At 39.9% G+C, this 23,303-nt stretch overlaps 3 protein-coding genes across 5 annotated transcripts; 1 reads left to right on the top strand and 2 right to left on the bottom strand.

The window, feature by feature from the left end:
* The first annotated feature begins 1,709 nt into the window (after positions 1 to 1,709).
* Positions 1,710 to 3,005, top strand: LOC103707095 (F-box protein AFR-like). The gene has a single exon (XM_008791459.6). The coding sequence runs from the start codon at positions 1,713 to 1,715 to the stop codon at positions 2,859 to 2,861; it is 1,149 nt and encodes a 382-aa protein (XP_008789681.5). The 5' UTR covers positions 1,710 to 1,712; the 3' UTR covers positions 2,862 to 3,005.
* Positions 3,006 to 5,936: 2,931 nt separating this feature from the next.
* On the bottom strand, positions 5,937 to 17,891 carry LOC103707096 (26S proteasome regulatory subunit 4 homolog A). Its single transcript, XM_008791460.6, has 7 exons — positions 17,271 to 17,891; positions 13,007 to 13,252; positions 12,253 to 12,422; positions 11,938 to 12,154; positions 11,601 to 11,741; positions 7,218 to 7,328; positions 5,937 to 6,216 (listed from the first exon to the last, which is right to left on the bottom strand). The coding sequence occupies exons 1-6, from the start codon at positions 17,748 to 17,750 to the stop codon at positions 7,245 to 7,247; spliced, it is 1,338 nt and encodes a 445-aa protein (XP_008789682.1). The 5' UTR covers positions 17,751 to 17,891; the 3' UTR covers positions 5,937 to 6,216; positions 7,218 to 7,244.
* A 1,334-nt stretch (positions 17,892 to 19,225) lies between these two features.
* LOC103707098 (mitotic-spindle organizing protein 1B-like) lies at positions 19,226 to 23,073 on the bottom strand. 3 transcript variants are annotated; one of them, XR_005512494.3, is made up of 3 exons: positions 22,707 to 23,072; positions 19,639 to 19,749; positions 19,226 to 19,405 (listed from the first exon to the last, which is right to left on the bottom strand). XR_005512494.3 is itself a non-coding variant. In XM_008791463.6 (2 exons), exon 1 carries the CDS (start codon positions 22,978 to 22,980, stop codon positions 22,735 to 22,737), a length of 246 nt encoding a protein of 81 aa, XP_008789685.3. In that variant the 5' UTR covers positions 22,981 to 23,073; the 3' UTR covers positions 19,226 to 19,428; positions 22,707 to 22,734. The 3 variants fall into 3 exon arrangements, 2 of the variants coding, with proteins under 2 accessions (XP_008789685.3, XP_008789684.3); XM_008791463.6 differs by lacking the exon at positions 19,639 to 19,749 and having other exon boundaries at positions 19,226 to 19,428; positions 22,707 to 23,073; XM_008791462.6 differs by lacking the exon at positions 19,639 to 19,749 and having other exon boundaries at positions 22,707 to 23,069.
* Positions 23,074 to 23,303: the final 230 nt, after the last annotated feature.

Raw genomic sequence — 23,303 nt, 5'->3', positions numbered from 1 at the left:
TGATTATTTATTTAATTATCTCGGCTACCGTCTTAACTTATTTTAATCATTATTGTTTTGCTAGAGTTTGCGAGTTCAAATCCGCTCTATACTAATTATCTATTTAATGATTCTAGTTATAGTCATGTGAAAGGTGTTAAGCTGAAATACATAGTCCATTCTTTGTCTATTTAATGATTTTTTGGTTACTTAACAAATTTTTTTAATTGGTTATCTCATTTATTTTGTTTAATTATCATGGCTATAGTTTTGACTTATTTTAGTTATCATTGTCCTTTCACATGCATGGTTTTGAAAGCACATAAATAAGAGGAGGTGTTAAACTTGATGCATGCTACTGATCCTTTCCTATTAGCTTAAACTTTTAAGATCAAATGGTTACCCAATAGTTTCCCCCATCCCATTTATATTATTTAATTATTTTAATTTTAATCACTACTTATTTCAATCATTATTGTTCCATGCGAGATATATATTATTGACTCTTTCTCTATTAATTTATCTTTTAAGGATGAATTAGTTACTCAACATTTCCTCTAAAATTGCTATCCATTTTTTTTATTTAATTATCCTGGTTATCGTTTTAACTTATTTAAGTCATTGTTGTCCCTCTCTGTACATGGTTCGAGAAGCACATGACATGGGATGTTAAGCATAATAGATGTTAAGCATAATAGACATTATTGACTCATTCCCTCTAAGCTTAATTTTTTAAGGTCAATTTGTTATTCAGCAGTTTCCTCTTAACTTACTATATCTCCTTCTTATTTAATTATCCTGATTATAGTCTTATTTCAGCCATTATTGTCCTTACACGGTCTCGGAGGTATGTGAGGGAGGGTGTTAAATCTAATATACATTGTTGACCTTTTTCGATTAACTTATACTTTTAAGATTAACCGGTTACTCAGCGGTTTCTCCTTGATTTACCATCTTATTTATTCGGAAAAGCAGGAGAAATAATAATTATTTATTTAATCATACCTAGTTATAGAAGACATTTTAATCAATATCGTTCCTCTTCTCGTGGATGGTCCGGACCATACATCATTAGATCCTCTCCCTTTCGGGATAAGTTTTTAGAATCAAATGGTTACTCATTTGATTCTAAAGTCCCATTTGTGTGTTAAATCTGATAAGTTTTTAGCTATAGTCTATAGAAGACCTTCCCACCCGAGATAAATACCATTTGTATATACAGCCGAAGTCCCCAGAGAGAGAGAGAGAGAGAGAGAGAGAGAGAGAGAGAGATTCCCCCCTTACTAATTCACAAGTTGCATCAATATCCTGAGGTAATCATCATTCAATTTCTGATACTAAGCTTCGGTCACCTAAAAAGATCAAGCATAATCTTTATTCTAATATCAGCTAGAGATTGTCCATACTTTTGGTGGGACCCGCACCTCATTTGCTAAGTAATCATGCTATTGTCGATCCATTTGCAAAGTTAATGTGATGCTACATAATTATATTTCCTGAACTTATTACTTTAGTAATTAAAAATAGGACGTAAGTTGTACGAGCGCCAAAGGATTAATTCTATTATTTTATGAGAATAATGGTGGAATGATCATTGGGCCCCGCATGCTGTAGCCCACAATGTTTTGTGGGCTGGGTGGAGCTTTTAACTAGGTGGGTCCCATGAGACAAGCCCCTCCCTTCGAATCCGCTATAAAACCAAATCCCATGGGCGTCCGATCGATCGGATAGCAATGACGCCGAACGCGGGAACGACGAAGGAGGAGGAGGCGGCGAAGGAGGTGGCCGCCGTGGCGGCGGACATGGAGCCCCTTATCCCCGGTCTGCCGGACGAGGTGGCGGAGCAGTGCCTCCTCCACCTGCCGTTCCCCTACCAGGCCCTCGCCCGATCGGTGTCCTCCGCCTGGAATCGAGCCCTTTCGGGCCCCGCGTTTCTCCGGGCAAAGGCAGAACTCTCCGCTGCCCTCTCCCTCCCCTATCTCTTTGTATTCGCCTTCCACCCGACCTCCCACCGCCTCCAGTGGCAGGCCCTGGACCCCCGCACCCGCCGCTGGTTCGTCCTCCCCCCCATGTCCCTTCCTGCCGGCGGCAGCGCCCCTCTCTGCCCTCCGGCCTTCGCCTGCGCAGCCCTACCCCACCGCGGCGAGATCTACGTCCTCGGCGGGATGCGTTCGGACACCGAGACCCCGCTCCGGACCCTTGTTACCTACCGCGCCGCCACGAATTCGTGGTCCGCCGCGGCGCCGATGCCAACCCCGCGGTCCTTCTTCGCGGCGGGAGCGATCGGTGGCCGGATCTTCGCGGCTGGAGGCGGCGACGGGGGGATCTCGGCCGTGGAGTGCTACGACCCGGCAGCGGACCGGTGGTTGCCGGCGGCGGGCATGCGGTGCGGGATGGCGCGGTACGACGCGGCGGTGGTGGGGCGGCGGATGTACGTGACGGAGGGGTGGCGGTGGCCCTTCTACGCGTCGCCGCGGGCGGGGGTCTACGACGTGGATCGGGACGCGTGGGAGGAGATGAGCGAAGGGATGCGGGAGGGGTGGACGGGTTCCAGCGCCGTCGTCGGGGACCGCCTCCTCATCGTCACCGACTACGGGGACGGCCGGGTGAAGGCGTACGACGCCGAGAGTGACGCGTGGCGGGGTGTGGAGGGTGGCGGGGTGCCACCGGCGCTGAAGCGGCCGTACGCCGTGAGCGGTGCGGATGGGGAGATTTACGTGGTGGGGAGCGGGCTGGAGGTCGGGGTAGGGACGGTGGTGGCGGGGGCGGCGGGGGAGGAGGAGGGGGAGAAAGAGAGGCTGAAGGTGGAGTGGGAGGTGGTGAAGGGGCCGCCGGCGTTCGCTGATCTGGTGCCTTGTTACTCCCAGGTGCTCTACGCTTAGAGCTCTTTGGGGTTGGAAAGGGTTTCGGGGTTTCATGGGGCTGGAATTTGTAAATCGAGAAGTTTGTTTGTGTTTTTCTTTTTTCTTTTTTATGCACCTTTCCCACTCTTACTTCAAATATAATAATAGAGCAATTCCAGAGTAGTCTATAATTTCTGTACGAATCCATTTTTTTTCATCCCATCCACTGGAGTGGATCACCTTCTTTTTACCACCGAGGCCTCCGAGCGGGTTAGAGAAGATGGGGAGAGTACAGGCTCCATTTCACTCCTCCGTCGCGCTATCGCAAAATAAATACGAACCCAACAACGTGAGAGTTGAACTCGCCACCTCCGGCTACCGCGGCCGCCGGCGGCGACTGGCCTCCTCTTTCGCTGCGGCGGCACGTTTAGCCCCCGCCGACGAAGGGACCGCCACGCTACCTCTAACCGCGACGGGCGCCACCGACCGCACTTTCTCCGGCCATGCTATTATTACTCACAGCAGTGCCGCCGCCGCCCAGTTGTCCCCCGTGCAACTTCTCCACTGCACATCCACCATTTGTCCAAGGTTGGTGGACGGTCAAACAAGATCCACCATTTGTCGCTTTCAATTTCCATATACAGGGTTAGTGGAGGGTTAAGAGGCGGATTTTAGAAAACTTTTAATTAGAGATGGCAATGGTTTGGGTTGGTTAGAGTCAGGTCAAACAAGGTTCGGATAAAAAAAACTTTCATCTTATACCCTAGCCATTTATACTCAGGTTAGCTAACCTAACCTATATCCAATCCATTTATTTTACATAAAATCAAAACCACTAAACTATTTCAAATTTCACTCATTAATCGTACGTAACTAAAAATAATGTAAAACATGATATCAAAAGATCATAAACAATTCGTGAAATTTTAACTATATCATTACAATCACAATAAAATTAGAAATTTATAAAATATGGTAGTTGTGAACTAATTAAGGTTAAAACTAGTTAAATATAATCAATGACATATTGTAAATCCCATTGACCATCATTTTCAGCGCTTGCTATATATATATATATATATATGACTACACATTACCAACTATGTTAGGTGTAGGAGGGTTGGTTCATGAATGGACTACACTAGGTGATTCTATTTGGGTGCTGAAGCCAAACTCATCCATTTATGATTGAGTCAGTATTATGTCAAACCAGAATCAACTAAACTATAGAGAAACCCCATCCAAACCCATTTAGATTGGGTGGATTTGTGCATATTGATGAATTCGGGTCAGATTTTGGCACCCCTATGTTCAACTCACCCATACTACTTTATCTGCATAAAACTATTACGCTAGAAAAGCATTTGTACAAACATAAAGCGCACACAAACGATCAGTTTAATAGGGTAGGACGACCCGAACACAAGTAGCTATTCAGTTATGGACAATACCACCTCAACCACAAGCGATCTAACACCCATGTTTCACCTCACAAGGATCTAATTTCTACTGATTTCAAAAGAAATAGTTATTAGAAGGTTAAGCTCTAAAATATCAAAGTGAAGTAAGCTAGAAAACAATAATGATATCTTCCGCCTTTTCTGGGGGAAAAAAGGTGGAAAAAATCTCCTTTTCGTAGAAAGATTGGATTTCGTTTGTTGATAGAAAATGTAGACCGGATCTCAAAGTGAATTTCGATGGTAGTATATCAGCGGACCAGGCGTCAGGAGGGGCTGGATTTGTGATCAAAGATCACCTTGGCAGAATGATAGCAGCGGGTTTTCGTTGTACGCCCGGTCTTACTGCAGTTGGGACGAAGCTACGGGCAACCTGGAAAGGTATCTCCTTTGCAAGGCGGGTACTTGGTGCTGAATGTATTTGCCTCGAAGGGGATTCTTCAGTGGTGATTGATTGAGGGTGGTGAGTGGACAGATATGGTAATGATCACCCTTTTATTCGTGATACTCGCAGACTGATGCAGAAGCTGAGCTCTTTTCAGGCAGCATATGTGTTCCGGAAGGCGAACAGTGCCGCAGACTGGGTCGCCTTTTTTGTTGCCCGACACTTTGGAGAGATTATTTGGACATCCATGGAGTATATTTCCCCATATTTGTACTCTTTATTTTTTCTTAATTTGGCAGAATGTACTCACATTAGAGCTACATGAAATACCCTTTTTAACCAAAAAAAATAAAATAAAATGTAGACTCGATAGTAATTTCTATCAAGACTCAATGGTAATTTCCATCGAGACTCAATAGTAATTTATATCAAGACTCAATGGTAACTCGGCAGTTACCACATATAGATTTAAGTATGAATGCTTAATTATTCTTTGAAAAAAAAATGTTAATAATGGAGGTGGGCAGTCCATATGGTAATCACTAAACGACAAAGAAGAATAAAGAAATAGGAAGCATACAATGTTGAATCGTGTAGACCGCGAACTCGTCCGCCTAATGAGAGAGACATGTACCGGCGAAACCTCACGCCCTGAAATGCTTCAAAAGGGACTCCGAATTTTCCCTGGATTCTATCAGAGTAGGGGAAAAGCGCAGCTATCAAAGATTTATTCATTTCTGAATGCCCCTACACCTGGATCCGAAGGCTGAAGCAAAGCTGGCTCTGTCTTTGGTTCAGAGTTCCAGTGCTCATGGAAATGACTTGGCAAGCGGCCAAGGCGAAAAGGCATACCATCAGTGGATATCCACTCATAATATCAAGTATGAAGAGGGACTTAAGCAGCAAAGCTGTCGAAAACTACAGCAAAGTCTAAATTCAAACGAGTAGATCCAATCAGCTCAGCCTTTCCACCCCTTCATGGGGCCACAAGGCCAGCTTTTTCAAGGGCATGGGCGCCATGCCCAATGAATGTACATAAGCCCCATCTCATTCACATGCGAGCATCCTTTCCACCACACATCCTTGATGAAGACCATACCTACCTGCGCCTTTGCCATATTCAGCAGCTTCATCAACGGTGACCACAAAGGGCGGGGACCAGACAGTAACGCATGAGTACATCTGAAAGAGACTGCCATGGAAATTAACTGCATGATTTGATTTTGGGCTGTGGAAACGAGCAAACACATTGTTATCCAATTTGACAATCAATTTAGAGGCGAATGCAAACACAACTTTCCAACTATAGCTAATGGTGCTTTTGACAACTTTATCATGCCACATTTTCAAAAGATCCCATGAATGCAAACACAAAGATTTGGATAAATATTCCATATCCCATCAGTATTATCCAAAATAAATATAAAGCAACTCAAAATATAACAGTGACTTTCCAGCTCAAATGGTAGAGGCATGACAGTTCATGCGTATATGAGTTCATCCAACACCATTCTTAGAAATACTCTTTTTTCCAGGTCCGAGCAGTGATTACCTGAATCAAGAAACAACATAAGTGAAGCAATTTAAGGGGAAAAAGAAGGCGGCATCCTCCCAAGGAAAAGAGAGAAAAGTGGGGTGGGGGTGGATGGAAGCAGCAAGTAACAATAATTAAATCAGTTGAGTACGAAGTCAGAAAGCCCCTGATATTTTGATAAACATGCATACTTCGTTATCAAAGATAATGATAGGACAAGTAATTAATTCAGACTCCGTGATAATTCATTTCTTTTTGACAATGACCAAGACTATGGCTGGTTTGCAAGGAACCAACCAAAAAATCCCTTTGTTAGTGCCAGTGACACTCTGTTGCCCTGTGGTCAAGGCACCACAAGATACAGGTGACAGCGTCTACTGGCTACTTGCAGCTAAACAAAATTCTACAATTCCATAACTCATATGCGCAATATTCATCACAGATACGCATTCTTTCCTAGCCAGGGTCATGTACTCTCGTAACAAGCTTTACTGTCCTCTAAACCATATCCATCTGAATATTTTAGATCATCCAATCATCTCCAGTTCTCAAGCCTCTGCTATTTTACCAAGCCCTTCCTCGCTGAGAAGCCATAGCTACTGACTTTCTTAGCATCCATAGAATTGAATTCTATCAAGATTTCCTTCTTTCTAACCACAGTGCCAGGGAAACATATTAACAGATAAAAGAAGGCACTAAACCATCACCTGATGTAATTAATACAGTCGAGAGGGAGAAAAGGGAACAAGCCTTTGCTTCAGGGGGAAAAAAGATCCTACTTAACAAGACTTAACCCCACCATTACTAATTTATTAGTACTTAGACTAGCAAAAATGCTGATATACGAGCTTTTGGATTTTTGCATTGTGGACAAATGCATCTTTTTTCATACAACTGTAGCTAAAATGGTTTTTGTAACCCATGTGCCAATAACATGGTCAACAGTGTGCAAACACGAGACAAAAATTTTTAATCACTTCATAGGCAAAGAACAAATAAAAAAATTGTAGATAATTGACCTGTGAATACAGTGGACAAGGTCATTCTCACATGTAGAGTCCCTCGGGCACCCCTTCCTTCTTCTTAAACATGACCTTTTCCTTGGCCTTCTTGAAATCGGCATGGGTTACCTGAAACAAGAAGAAATAAAAATACCAAGCCATTGCTATGTTCATCAAAACCATCTAGACATCCAAGTACAAGATATCCAAGAAATGATGGGCGGTAAGCTATCAACAAGATTTCAATAACATGAATATCCCAACATAACAATCACCTCCAGAACCATTGTGTATCTTTATAATGGAAACAATAGCCATTATTTAACCAGTCAACCACTTGACTTTTCCCTTTTTTCCCTGTTGTCATCAGGGCATTACAATGGCCATTTTAAGCCAAAATAGCGCAAGACATTATTTTGCCCAAGCCACTTGTTTTATAGAACATTTTCAACCATTCTGTTTAGAGAATAGAATTTATTACTCCGAACTGATACAGAAATTTGAATTTTAAAAAAAAATGTATTAGAGAGGGTGGGCCTTCGGGCAATCGTAAAGTTTCGCCATCTTGACCTGGGTGTTATGGGTTTGACACATGGAAATGACCTCTCCTTATGCGGGGGTAAAGTTGGGTACATCAGACCCTCCCCAGACCCTATAGGATGCCCTTCTAAAAAATGTATCATCTTATCTAATGAATGATCAAAAAGCTATACTGTTGTTCTCTTTTAAGTGACAACAATTATAGAAGGATAAGGAGTAAATAATTTAAACCCCCCGATTTTCTACGTAGCAAAAAAGCAAAGGTCCTAAACCAAAATACCAAGAATTAAGATGTTTTTTGGCCATTATTTGTACCTTGAGTCTTAATGAAATGAATGTTAGAATCAGTCAAACCAATGACCAAGGACAAAGTAGATATTCTAGGTCCACTCCAATCCAAATGATTCCAAATTATTCTGATTGGTCATGCTACTCAAAACATAATTTCATGGAAGGGAACATCTCTCAAACCATTTCTGGTTCCATTACCCTAACTTAATTGTGATAATGAGAACAGAGAATAGAACTCCTTAATTTCTTAGAGCACTATATGGAATTCTGTTGAATAAAGTATTTTTTGCTACCAATCTGGTTCCATTAGCCCAATTTGTTTGTGAACAATAAAAGAGATAAGTATTCAGCGAAGTTGTTAAGAGTACTCAAGTTATATCTGTCAAGTTGTTTGATCTCTATTGTGATCAGAAAGTTAGGAAGAGATATTTTGACAATTTTGAATTGTACTTTTCTTTTGTACTGTTACAGTGGGGCTTTAATGACTATAAAAAAAGCATTAAAACCAAAAGCCGCAATGACCAATTTAGAGTCTTCTAAGGTTAAAATGTGTCTTGAAATTTTAGATGTTCATCAAAAACACGAATGCAACTCACCTGTACTTTACATTTGGAGGTGAATACTAGAAGTTAAATATGATAGACAAAGAGCTATTTCTTGAATACTCCATTCTACCAAGTGCTCTTCTTTCATGTAGAGAATGATTAGATTCCATAAAACAGCATGACTTTTGACTACCTCAAAACAATCAGGTTAACTAACAAAGTTTGACAACCTGATGAGAAATATGAAAGGATCCCTGAAACACCCACCCTTAGAATAACTATTGACTTCATAACAACCACCTCAACTACCACATCTTGACAATCCTTGCACCTGATGGGAAACATGGAAGACATCCCTAAAACGCCCACCCTCATATTCATTGACCTTATCATCTGGTAATCAATCCCATGTTCTGATCCAGTTTGGTGCAAAGAATTTTTGCAGCTTTCCATTATAATGCATTGCACCAATTCATGCAGAATTAAAAGAAAGGCAATGGCCTACAGTACCCTCCAATTAATCAAGTGTGCAAGATTGGACACGAGCTACCAAATATTGATGACCCCTTGAACCAGATGAGAAATATAAAAGTCGTCATGATGGACCCACCCCCATATGAACTCAAATAAAGAATGCAACATCATAATTGACGATTCAATTCCCTAAAAGCAAATAACAGTGTTTCAGTCTCCTTGCTAAATGCATCATTAATTCATGCACAATACTGATTAAAACTGGACACTAACTACCAAATAATGATGACCCTTGAACCTGATAGGAAATATAAAAGTCATCATGACAGACTCATCCCCATACTGAACTCCAATGAAGAATGCAATCTCATAGTTGAGGATTAAATTCCCCAAAAGTGATTAGCAGTTTTTCAGTCTCCTTGCTAAATACATCACTAATTCATGCATCATATTGATGAAATTTGCCTTTTTCCTAAATTGCCAACAAATAAACCAATGAAGAGCTGGACTCTTAAATGCCGACTTTTGATGACTCTTGAAACTGATGGAAATATTACCAAAAAAACATCAACCATTCACTTTCATATCCATTGATATCGTCAAAAAAAAAAAAAGTTCTGTCTGATGCTCCAGGAATTAGTTCACCACGACACAATAATGTGAGCAATTCATCACTAATTTGAAGTTTTCATCTCCAATGTACCACCAATTCATGCATAATTTTGATGAAAGCTACATCGCCTACATATTAAACAAATCTAAATAACTGGACGAAGAGGACATGGCCCTTTGTTGTTAATAAAAGCAAACAAATTCCAAAAGAGTTACCAATTCATCTTTGAATGGCCCAAAAAAGATCAAATATGACTTATTGGCTCTACCAATGCACACAGGCTAATTCCTCCATCACAACAAACAACTTCAATAATCTGTCCGTCCATCACAATGAATAATTTCATCAATCCATTCAAACATACAAGTCTTTCAGGGTCTCAGCCATTCTCACTATTCTTGGACACTTTTCTCCAAATCATAATGCCAGATAAATGTTCTGAATAGTGCAGGCAATGCTCCATTATATCTATATCAAAAGGTGATGTATACAAGTTGAATCTGTGATAATTCCTCCAATTAATAGTATAACAATAAAAAGAACCTATTAAAGATAAAGCACGTCCATTTTCCTCAGCCTCCACCTCCAACCACCCATATCCGCACTCCAACCCACCCCCCCCCCCCCCCCGCCCCCCCCCCCCCCCCCCCCCCAAAAAAAAAAAGAACATCACCTCTTGTCTTCTCAGCAGTTTGCCAAGCCCCAAAACCAACTTTCAACCAAGGATCAAACTAGAGATGCTTTCTTGAGAAATCCGGCCAACATTGCTCTCACACTGATGCACTGTAGGACCGCAGATCATTGGGATAACTAGTAGATTTAAATTTAGTCTTTATTATGTTGCTTTGTTTCAGTGATTTAGGATCTTGAAGTCGTAGATGGGTTTTCTTGATTAAAGGGCAGAGATTAAAAGATCTCAAGCCTCATTTGGAAGCTCACTGAGGCATAGCACTGTAGCAGTATCTTTGACATACTCTTTACGCTACATTACCCATGAATAGCATCCAGGCACTTCTAGGGTAGTTTGGAAATTTTAGTGTTAATGCGGTCTTGGAATTGGTAAACAGATTTTATGGGAGTGAAAATGCTGACTGTCAGGCCTTTCTTTTCCCTTCTCTCTGTCTTCTCATTCTTCATCTTAATCTATTCTATTCTTCTCCACTGGATGTTGCATCAGATCTAATCAGATCTTATTCTTCATGTAGCTTTTAACCTTCTACAAGGCTACATCAAGCACTCTCCTCCTCATCCCATCTTATCTTCCACACATGCCCCAAAATCATCATTTCCACCCTTGCCATGGATCGATTGCGAGAAGCTAGAACGAGAGATTCAGCCATTACCACCGCCATTTCATATTTGGAAAGGCATGTCGAAGTGCAGGAGGTGAAAACAAGTGAAAGAAACATATGTGAGGACTATGAGGTCCCCACCATGGAATCTGTCGCATTTCACCCATCTCTAGTTCCAGGGTGCCTAGGCTTCTGGGCCTTATCCTTTCAAATCATGCTAGGTTCAGGTTTGACCATTGGATTTGAATTTAGGCCTAAACCAAGCCTGAAACATCCTCAAATAATTTGGGTTGGGCTATTACATTCGATGCCTCATGTTGAAGATGGGCCTGCACTGCCCTTCAGTAACTCAAGCCAGGTCATACTTATTAAGAGCAGCATCAACGATTTCTAACCAATAAAAATTTCCTTGCTTAGTTATGGAGCATCATCCAAGACGTAGATTATGATGATGATATCATTATATGTTTGTGTGAGTGTATGCTTGTGTGTGTGATTGTATGTATAATTTTATCTGTAAACCTCTTCATATTAGGGACAACTTGACAATACATAATAATTTGAACAGCTAAAGCCCACGAACATTTTTTTTTTAAAAAAAAGAAAGAAAATCTACTATTATCAATGTTGATAATATAAATCTTACTTTCATTCTGCGCTCTCTTAAAGCAAGCAAGCCAGCTTCAGTACAGATTGCCTTGATATCAGCTCCAGAAAACTCATCCTTTGTCATAACAAACTCCTCCAGATTGACATCATCTGCCAACGTCATTCTGGATGTATGTATCTATGTAAAGCAAACACAGTTTGCATTCAACAGGTACTTCAAAAGAAGAGGCAATAAAGCAAGCTTGCAGAAGCAACTGATGATAATTAACATTGTGATACAAATGTGGAAGGATCTATGTGGCAGCAACTAAACATGCTTTAACATGATCACTTAGCATAAATCCCTAATTTATCTGACAAAACATGAACTTTACCTGAAAGATGCGTCGCCTTGTTTTGATATCTGGCAGAGGGAATTCAATCTTCCTATCAATCCGGCCAGGCCGAAGCAAGGCCGGATCAAGACTGTCAATACGGTTTGTTGCAAGAATAACCTTGACATCTCCTCTTGAGTCAAAACCATCTAATTGGTTCAGCAATTCTAACATGGTTCTTTGTATTTCACGCTCTCCTCCTGAATGAGCATCATATCTACAAAAAAAAAAAACGCAATAATGGATAGCATTGTTATCACAAAATAATAGATATAATTGCACTTGCATCTGTAAAAGTAATTTCATTTCAATTACCTCTTAGTGCCAACTGCATCAATTTCATCAATGAAGACTATTGAAGGAGAAAGGTCATCTGCCACTCTGAAGAGTTCTCTTACTAGTTTTGGGCCATCACCCAAGTATTTCTGAATCAACTCACTTCCAACAACACGCAAGAAAGTTGCTGATGTTGAATTAGCGACAGCCTGAAAAAATCATGCGCAAAACATAATTTAGAACAGACACACTAAGCCATTGCAGAATGCAGAAACATTCAATTACAAGAACAGGAAAAAAATAACTTTGACACTACGTAAATGTTCATCTGCACAGGCGTAGCAAAACATAAATTTGCAAATTCTTCAAAAGACATTATTGTGATGCAAGTACCAGAAAAGCTTTCATCAAATGAAATTTAGTCAAAGCATTTTGGGAGAACAGCATTCATAATAAACGTTCATGTGCCCCTTTGTAAACATTTAACTAGCAAAGGCAAAGCAATCTTCAAAGAGATTATTTTAATTCAAGTACCAAAAAAAAAATTTCATTCCATGATTATTCAAAGCATTTCAGTCCAGCAGCATTCCTAATAATAAATGGTCATATACTTCGAGAGAGATAAATGTGTTAAAGCCTACTAGCTAACATCTCATATTTCAGGGACCATCATATCACGGTGGTTGTGGGGTTGTTGTTGGGGGGGGGGGGGGGGGGGGGAAGAGCACAGGAAAATGGGCCACCTATCTTAAGAATAATGAAAAAGAAAAATGCACTGGAAAGAAATACTGGCCTTGGCAAGCAAAGTTTTTCCTGTTCCTGGCTCCCCGTAGAGTATAACTCCCTTGGGAGGCTTAATCCCAATGTCTTCATACAGCTCAGGATGGGTCAGAGGAAGTTCAACTGCTTCTTTGATTTCTTGAATCTGGGCATCTAAACCACCAATATCAGCATAAGACTCCAAAGGAGCTTTTTCAACTTTCATCACAGAAACCATAGGATCAACTTCATCTTGCAGAAGCCCAACAACAGAGAGGACCTGCAAAAAGCTTATAAGAAAATGAATAAAAAATGTAATAAATCAACAAAGAAAATACATTACAAAAAAACTCAATAGCATTTAAAAAATTAATAAAAATAACAATTTCGATAATGTGGAACAGTAGATGGATCGAATGCCACACAAAAAGAAATGAAAAATGACATGCGTGCACTCAACTACTTCTGACATAGATGCTAATGGAAAAGGAAGCATAGGTACCTGACCATCTTCTAAACATGAACTATGCATCAGAAATCATGAGAATTTGGATGGTTGGGCATGCTCCAAAAAGGATGGTACTAATGAGACATTCCAGTTGCACAGATAATTCACCTACAAGGATGAAGGGGCAAGTTGTTTAACTGGAATCAGACTCTTCAACCTCATCTAAAAATGATATGATGTCATCATCTTATTAGGTGTAGGCAATCCGAATCCCTGAAAGTAGTGATTCTCCAAAATATGTGACCTCCATGATCTTTGCCCTCCTTTTTCTCCAACAACTCCTTAGTTAGCATCTCTACAATTAGCTGATGGCTCAACATACTTACCTTGTATAGCATGCCAGTTCTCTAAACACTTTTTAGACTCCATCAAATTTTGGCCTCATGTCCAACCCCCCAGTTAAGCATTTCTGTCTGTCTTCAGATTTCTGATATAGTCATCTTTGAATGCAAAGAGGCACCCAGTGTATGGTGGATCAATAGATTCGCTACTCGAGCAGAACTTATATGTCAAAGAAGTTTCTAAGATGGAAGTTTTAAAGAAGATGGATATGCACCGCTACCACCCAAAATGATAAATGATTTGCACATCAATCAACAATAGATTCTTGTACAACTTCTATCTTTATCCAGAATTGAAAAACCTCCAGGTTAATGGTTAACTTTATATAAGATGGACGTTTCTAAATTTCATACTGTTATGTTGTGCCTCAACTGTTGTTTATGACTATGTGGAAATTATTAAACAATGTCTATTGTCATTCCTTGCTTGTTTTACAATGATATAAGATGAACATCTAAAAACTGTTTCACGAGCAACTTTTAGCACTAATATTTCTGCTAAGACCAAAGAAAACATATATAAGATATTCAAGGCAAGGATTTGGCTCAAGACTTCATGCTGTGCAGATGAGTAGGACTTTAACATCCAGATAATACTAGATTTTTATGACATGAAACATCTTTTTATGTAGGCCAAATGAATGAATTGTAACACACATTAACAATCTTTTGTTTTTCAAATGCCATAACCAAAATAATTAGTTTCCAAATGCATATATTGTGGTTAATACAATGCTGAGACTTATCTGCAAGGTTGCAAAAATTAAATCACAAAACGTTATTCTATGAGTGTAATTCCTTTAAAAGCAATAGACTAATCTTTCTGTGATTTCATGTCTCATAAAATTCACAGCGGACAGAATTAGAAGAGACTTGAACTTAAACAAGAAATATTCTTACAAGGAGGTAAGTGAAGCAGTGCAACATGTGAATGTAGGTAAGAGTTCTTATATGCAAGAAAATTACTTTTGGCTGCCTTAATGAAACATAAGAAATGTTTTTGTTAACAGGTTTCCGACCAAAATTTGCCCACGGTTTGTTCATTCATTTGGTTTTGGCACATTCTCGTGGACATTACCTTGACAAGAGTCTTTTTACAATTTGTTTTCTAGAAATCTAACTTTGTGTGTCTGTGTATAATGATGAATTTATCAAGACCAAAATCCGAAAATCCCGGTATTACCTTTAATCTTCTGTCCTCCATCCAAATGCCTACAAAGAAAATCCTACTGAAGTTGCCATTCAAACTAGTCAACCATCCAATTCATGGTTGAAGAAAACTAACAACTAAAATATACTAATTCAGCAAAATAGATCATTTTACTACTAATATAATACATAAATGGTAAAGCATACATACTAATGCCAGTCAGTTTTAGGTTCTGTTTGATTGCTTGGAAAGTGAAACAAAAGAAACTTACACTAACACAGATATCAAACTTCTTTTCCACTGATTGGTACTTAAAAGGAGTTTCTGGGAGAGAAAAATAAGCAGGCTTTTCTCTAGGAAGCCTTTTTTTCCTCCAAAAGTTGACAACTTTGAAATTCATCAGCATGTGGTTCAAGAAAATTTCTCTGCAATTTTTTTAGTTCAACCAAATATAAGAAAATTCATCTTTCTCTTTTCTTATTTCTTTTTCTTATTTTTTATTCCTCTAATTTACTTTTCTTTTCTTTCATTCTTTTGGGCAACCAAACAAAACCTTTAAGCATGTTGTTTAAAACATGCGGTGCACTGAAGAAAAAGGTTGACATCTTCCAACATCTTTCACGCAACAAAAGAATTTCTAAGGTTATCAAAAGTTACATAACCGTCCATTTCATGTCAGGTCTAGCGACATTGTAGCATTACCGAGATGATAAATTTCCATAAATGAAAAATGGGGAGAGAAATCAATTTGAAACAGAAACTAAGAAATGCATTGGCTAAATAAATAAAGGTCTGTGTAAATTATAATCATTCCTAACATTAATGAAATCATATATGAGGTTGGATTGAGTCATGAAACCACTTTGAGATTTAGATCTTCAAATGATATACATTCCATGTTTACGAAAGCAAATATGTATATACTCATTTACCAAGACATTTAACTTAGAGCTATGAAGTTAGGATGGAATCAGATTATGAAGATGAAATGCAATGATGAGAAGATGAGTGGCAAATTGTATTAGTCTAGAAAATATTCATGTTAATCACGATGTAAATATAACCACAATACAAGTATGCAAGCGATGCAACTAGGCATACTGCACAATAGAAGGAAAAAGAACATTTATGAAGGGATAAGAAATGAAGAATTAGGAGAAGATAAAATATGAGGTATTCAACACAAAGGGGGAAATCAACAATATTCTTCCATAAAATTAGACTATCTTCTGTTGGTTACCCATACAGATTCTGACAACTTCTACCCCATGGACCCTTGATATGAACTATATGTCTCCACAATGACCTCTGCAATAAATAGAACTATACTGACTGACATATTTTAATGCATGCATCATGCATGGTTCGTAGTACCAATTTTAGTACCCATACCAGTATCATGCAAGTACAGTTGTAGGTACAGGTTGGTTCGTGGTATCGGCACTCCTCAGTACACCCCTTGTATCGAGTACTACTTTGCTACCGGTACGGTCTAGTATAGCGAGTACTAAGTAGCATGGTTCGGTATGGCAAACCTTGGCCCTCAAGGAAAGAGATAATTCTCTATACCCTCTTTGCCTAGATTCTTTCTATGTACAGTGATTTGCTCCCTATGTAATTCATAAGGTAACTTTCTCTATGGGCACCAAACTTTAGAGGCATAATGTCATGTTTAAAATTGGTAACAAAATCAAATCAATCCTACATAGAGTTGTGTTCCATGGAAAATTTCATGAGAACAACTTTGGATGATAATGACAACAATGGCCTATTTACCCAAAAAACAGAAAGCAAAATGGCTACCATAACTTGCTCTTAGCCTAGAAAATCCACCAACGTCAACATCAAAGCATGTCTTTCCAAATCCAATGACGCAGAATCATAATATTTAACACGACAATAAAGGCAAAGATATAAGAAAGATTGAAGACATATCAACCATATTGTATCCTCTCTGTTTTCCTCGTACTGAACTATCTCCATGTCTTCACCAAAGATAACATCAGATAGATCTCAAAGACACCGTGCACGCTAGATTCCAATAAACCAAGCCAAATACCTAGACGGCTTGCATATGAGTCAAAGAAAAACCCTAACTAACCAATCCACCATCTTCCTCCCCTAAATCCCAAAAGAGCTATCTAAATCCGAAACCCTAGATCAGCAATTAAACACTTCATCCGCATTCATTGAAATTGAAATCGTTGAAATCGATCGGGAAAAGGGATCCTCCCCAATTAACAAACCCTACATTGGCAATCAGAGAACAAACAAATCGCGATCAAGAAAAAACTCATACCTTGTTGTGCATAAGTATCGCGCATCCGGGCTCAAGCTGGTCCTTGTCGACGAAGGAGAGGATGCTGACGTAGTACTCAGGCCCAACCGAGGAAGAGACGATTGCGTGGTTCTCGTCAATGAGCTCCTCAAGGTTGCCGACGCTCATGGGGGATCCGCGGAGGTCGTCGACCTTGGAGCGGTCCTCCTCGTTCTTGTCCTCGTGAGGGCGGAGGCGCTCCTGGTTGGCGACGAACTCCTCCTCCATGAGGAGGTAGTCCTTGATGCGCTCGAGCTTGAGAAGTCGGAGGCGGCACTTGGTAAGCGGGGTGACGGTGGGGAGGCGGGCAGCGGCCTCGGGTCCCTTCTGCTTGCGCTGCTTCCGGCCGACGCGGGACGGCGGCGCCGCCGGCTCGAACTTCTTGTCCTTCTTGTCGCCGTCGTGCTTCCGGTCGCCGGGGAGGCCTTGCTTGTTCATCCCACCGGGCGTTCCCTGGCCCATGCCTGCCGCTGAGTTAGGGTTTCTGGGATTTCTTCTTCTTCTTCTGAGGTCGGGCGGAGAAGAAGCAAATGAGATTTCTCGCCCCGCCTGCTTCTTCTGCGCAAAGAGACGAAAATAAACACGCAAGATAAAAGGTTTATTTATATAGACGAAGAGATGGAGATTAGTTACTTGCAGCGGCGTAAAAACGGGTCGGATCAGAAAAGCCCAAACCCGGACAAGGATACGCGATAACGGATCCTAACCGGACATAATGGACTCGATAGTTTTATAGCATTTTTCACCTGAAAATGCCGGTTTTTACGTATCGCGTAAACCGATCTAAATGCTAAAGAGCAGCTTTTAAGTATCCTTTTATTGGGTTGTAGGCCGAGTGATTCGCTCAGACGATGGAAATCGGTTGGATTTAGAAAATTTCAAATGACCGGTTGACGAGTCCTCTTCCAGCTGATCTTCATGTTTGCTTATTGCTGGAATATTTTGAGGCCCGACATATGTTTAGAGAAGGGTAAACTGATTGGTTAACTTCTCATTATCTTGGGAAACTCTGATTGCCCTTGTAGTTTGTTTAGTTCTTTTCTCTGCTGCTTTTTGTTTATAATTTTTTTAGTTATCTTGGTGTAAATTCTACCGAAAAAATGAGCCAGGATCCTCTCAACATCTCGTCTTCTAATCACTGATTGTTTGTGATCGGCAAAATAGCTTTAATTGGATGGCCAAATATGGCACATGGGACGTTCTCCACGTAGCATGTGAGTCTACGAAATCATGGACGATCATCATTTAGATTTGCGACTATACATTTTAGATAAAATTCTGAATTATTATAAATAATATCATAGCAGATCCGATCCATAATCTATATGGAGTAAAAAACATTACAGCACGTATCTATTGAAGCTGACCATAGACCAATCGTAGTGCTTGTGATTATATTTAAATGATATTTAACTCTTAACTGAACGAAAACAAATATATGCGACCCGTGCGCGCGTGTGTTTAGTTCCACATTGGTTATTCACTGGAGAGATCTTAAGTATTTATACATGATCAAAGAACTCAAAAAAATACCTTCTAAATAGCTATTTTAGGTGAGGCCCTAAGTTGCTATAAAAAGAGATTAAAAAAAAAGAGTCTATCTTATCTCTATAATGCATGCCCATGTTATTGACAGATTACCGCATTTAGATGGTGCGCAACCTTTTCTTTTCCTCATGGGCTTCTTGGCCTACACATTGTCTAAGGTCTAGGCCGAATTGAACAACATTGCTGTTGGATCGAATGAATCATAAACAATAGTTTCTCTGGTTAATCCTTGATAATGGATGCTGGCGAATGAGGATGCACAGAATAAACCCTGCAAAGTCAGAAGAATGCTTGAAGGTAGGCTAAGCTTCAGGAATCTCACTCCCACCATAACTAATTTAAGATGCTGCTCCACTATGATTGAGTTAGATCATACTATAGCAATAATATAGACCATCAACAAAAAATTAAGTGGACATTCAGATTTCATATTGTTTACTTTCTATCAGAGAAGTATTGGATCATAAGCGACACCGGAGCAGCCTCAGCTACATGTTGATTGAAAAAAGGAAATCAATGTCCATACTACCAAGTCTGAATTTAAAGCTGAGAGCCATCGAATCCGTAGTCTGCATCAACAAAGTGTAAATCCCTGTTAAATACCATACTTCAGAAGGTGAGGACAGCCTCATATACTAAAATTGAAATACATCAGAGAGTAGAGAGAGTTATTTTCTTTCCATCGACACCCTCAAACTAACGCATGTTAATACAGTTGATGGTTTATTTACAAACATGAATTAAAGCATCAAGTGAAAAGAAAATCATCAAGTTCTCAGCCATTGCAGTAAATATTTGAGACCTTTTCATGGTCTTTGCTTCTTCAAGACAACAAAGATCCCCTACAATAGAGTCCTCATGCTCCACATTTAGCACCAAGTAATACTCTACTAATACCCTTGTGTCACTTGACCTGATTTGAAGTAGAGTGCAAGTTAAAGAATAGTACTTGCCTAGAATATAAAAGATGCAAAACAAGATTCACAAGCATATGAACGCTAGGAAAAAAATTATTATATTGATGAATGAATAGCTAGTACTTTGTGAGAAAAAAATTAACTGGTGATTCTTACATCTAACGAATCAACTTATTACAACACGCAATATTAACCATCTCACAGGAAACAGTAAAACAACTACCAGGAGAAATATCACAAGCTAAATAGGGTTAGGTAACCATCTGATATTAGGATTTCTATAAGCACTCCTATTATAGGTTTGACTCGGTATGACTCTGAAATCCTCAAATCATCGTGGGAATCCGATGAGCAACAACTGTGAGATTCCAGGCATACAGGCCCCTCATTCAGATATTTAGGTCATTATTCATTGACAAATCAACCAATTAACCAACAAAGTTGTTCTAATGGGCATTTTATATGAAGCTTGTTGAAACAAGGATGTGTCAGCGATGTTTTAAGATATTAGAGCAGAAAGGGCTGTCCAGGTCCTTTTAAAGTTAACAATTGATCGACCTTTGTGAGACATGGTCTGAAAAAACTTTAAGATAACAATATAGATCAAGTAAAGAGGGGGCAAAATTTTGTGGGCAAGTTGACATGACAGACCTAAGGACCCACTTTCTCTCAAATTGAACATAATGAGGAGAAACAAGCTAAAGAACTTTGATCGTAAGAATTCAATGTTGTACCTTCATTATTTTTAAAATATACATTACTTTTGCAGTATAAAGACATATTATAGTTGAAGCAAGTCAATAACTTCCATTGCTTAAAATCAATCCCAATATGTCCAGGTTCTCTTTGTCAGGAATTAGACAGTAGACACAATGACTTGCTTAAAATCATGCCTTAATAAAAGATATGAGATATTTTTTTTACATTTACTGGATTATCTGGTGACAAAAATGGCCTGTGCTGATAAAGTTTAGTCAAAAATAAGGAGCAATCAAACAGCAGCAGCAACATATCAAGTCATATGGTATCCTCCTATCAGCTATGAAGATCACTAGCTGTGAGTATTTGGAGAGGGTTAGTATGGTTAGGGGTTTATAAATAGCTTCTAAATGTCATCTTGATTTTCCTTTTCCTCTGGATCCTTCGTGTATCGTCTCCCTTCCCTCATTCCCTTCATTCTCATATCAGGTCTTAAAAAGATACGAATGGGCGTGCAATAGATCAACCAACAAATAAGCAAACAGTACAAAATGTGCTAGAATACTAGAGGTAGCAGGATGACTGGATAACAAATTCCCAAGGCGACATTTGTTTTTTTTGGTGAATGGCAGAGGTTACACTATCCTCTGAAAGATGCAACCACAACGTCAGCAACAACAAAATCTCTAAGGGAAGGTGGTAGGCTAGATTCCAACCAATCCATAGAGTTCTCCATGTCTATATCCAGATTTGAGAGGGCATTAGCTACATGATTACCCTCTCCATACACATTGGAAATAAAATAAAAAAAAAAACTCTTGATTCCGTGAGATGAGGCTAATGCCAAGCAAACAAGGATGAGCAGAACTAGTTGTTGTTGACACTTGCAGAATGAATCTCACCACCATCATGGAGTCCCAAGTAGCTCTGCTTGGGGGACTGCCATGAGAATTAAAGGAGTAACCAAAGCTTGAATGACATACGCATGAACATCCTGAACAACAAAGACAGCACTGACCTTAAAGATTGATTTAAAGGTGACAGGTTTGATGGGTGAGCTAAATCAATGCTCGAGGATGCATAAGCACTGATGGAGGTCAAGAGCAGTTCAACACTATAAAGAGACTGTTACCAGAAAGCCACAAAGAAAATAGAAACGGAATAAAGAACTCGGCACAAGATGGAAATATAGTTAGAGAACTAGGCATTAAGATATGTAGGACCAGATTGGCATTTAAGTCTTGCAACAAAATTTCTAGATGATGAAGCAAGTTGAGACAATTAAGCCGGATGCAGTCAATGCTCATAAAGTATTTAGCACATGACTGCAAATTAGATTAGTAATAAGCAAGGACAGACCTATGCATTGTTCAAGCATTTTTACTGGGTATGCGAGAGAAAGCCAAATGTGTTAAGGTCAACTAGCATTAGCCAGTAGATAAACATGTTTCTCCATAAAAAGGAGTATAACTCGAGCAGAAAGAAAGTATCCTAGATGCTCAACAATATTATTTGATAAAAGGTGACAAGTAGAAAATCTTATATTGCATCAAAACAAGATCCACGAAATCTACCAAGTTCAAGATGCACCTAAACAAATAAATGGATCTAACCAAATAGGCAAAATCTCAGACGATCTTCAGGGTAACAGAAACATATGTAGGGTATTCTAGATAAACATGAAATTAACCAAGCACCATTAGCCAACTAAATAGGGATTATGTCATAATGTTAAATAGTTATATTGATTTGGATATTCTCGAAAGATCTCAATCAAGTCTGCTTGTCGCCCTAACCGATTATCTTAGGGATATCTTAGAACAGTTAAAATCAAATCTCATGTTTTGTTAAATCGTGCCCTCAGATGCTGATGCAAGTATGCATGTGTATGGCTCCTAGAACCCATTGTATTCGGGACAAAGCTACAAGTTCGGGGAGACACTATAGTTGATATAAGATGACTTATGCACCATTCTATTCAATTAGTAAAAACCGACAAGTTATCTGGAAACAAGCAAATTTCCACAATAAAACAAGGGATTCACAAATTCAAATGTTACTCCAAACTTGGTACAGTAATATGCGGTACATAGCATCATCTGTATGCAGGATAAATGGGGGGCGAAGTAATTTCGAAATGGAATCAATCATTCCCATTCCGTGCTTCCTGCCGATAGATCAAGTGGATTGTTTTATGTTGTACAAGAATAAAGCATAGAAATCTCCAATGAGTGGAATCAGATTGAGTTGGTACCTTAGGGCTGGGGAGGTGAAGAGGGAAATTAGGGCTGGTAGAGACAGGCACGAGAGGAGGAGGAGTAGGAGGACGAGGAGGAGATGGGTTCCTTGGAGGGCGGCGGTGAGAGTTCGCGGACAACGGCAGCGAGAGCCTCCGGGTTGAGGCCGCGATCGCAGAGGGCGATGAGGAGGGAAAGGGTGTGGCGATCGAGGCCCGTCTCCAGGATGTTGGACATCTGGAAGGCCAGCTCCAGCGACTCTTTCGCGTTCCTCGCCGCCTCCGTCTCCATGATACCCTGCCCTACGAGCTCGGCGGCGGAATCCGGACCGGAAATGGTAGGCTCTGGCGAAGGGTAGGGGAAAGGCTCCACTTCTATCAAATACCGCAAAATAAAAATAAGATGAGTTGGCAAATGACTCGTCATTTTGGTTGCCGAGTACACAACCAAATTAGGTCCTAGAATAGGTCGAGTCGGGCCGGATTGGATGGGCTCAACCCAAATTCCATCTATATTTAAATGGGATCAAAGAAAAAACTTAAATCCAAATTCGGTCCAATTTTCTTCAACCGGATCGGATTGAACGTTATGGTTTCTTTTATCAAATCGAGTCA

The sequence above is a fragment of the Phoenix dactylifera genome, chromosome 11 (assembly GCF_051530095.1).
Source record: "Phoenix dactylifera cultivar Ajwa chromosome 11, Ajwa_hap1_PhDact_Kaust_v1.1, whole genome shotgun sequence".
NCBI classification, from domain to species: domain Eukaryota; kingdom Viridiplantae; phylum Streptophyta; class Magnoliopsida; order Arecales; family Arecaceae; genus Phoenix; species Phoenix dactylifera.
This window is presented reverse-complemented; position numbering and strand designations above follow the sequence as displayed.

Coding starts and splice junctions, on each gene's coding strand:
- LOC103707095 (XM_008791459.6), top strand. CDS start 1,713: ATGACGCCGAACGCGGGAACGACGAAGGAGGAGGAGGCGGCGAAGGAG.
- LOC103707096 (XM_008791460.6), bottom strand. CDS start 17,750: ATGGGCCAGGGAACGCCCGGTGGGATGAACAAGCAAGGCCTCCCCGGC. Junction 12,155..12,252: donor GATGCAGTTGGCACTAAGAG/GTAATTGAAATG, acceptor TTTTTTTTGTAG/ATATGATGCTCATTCAGGAG. Junction 7,329..11,600: donor TAAGAGAGCGCAGAATGAAA/GTAAGATTTATA, acceptor TTCTTGTTTCAG/GTAACCCATGCCGATTTCAA.
- LOC103707098 (XM_008791463.6), bottom strand. CDS start 22,980: ATGGAGACGGAGGCGGCGAGGAACGCGAAAGAGTCGCTGGAGCTGGCC.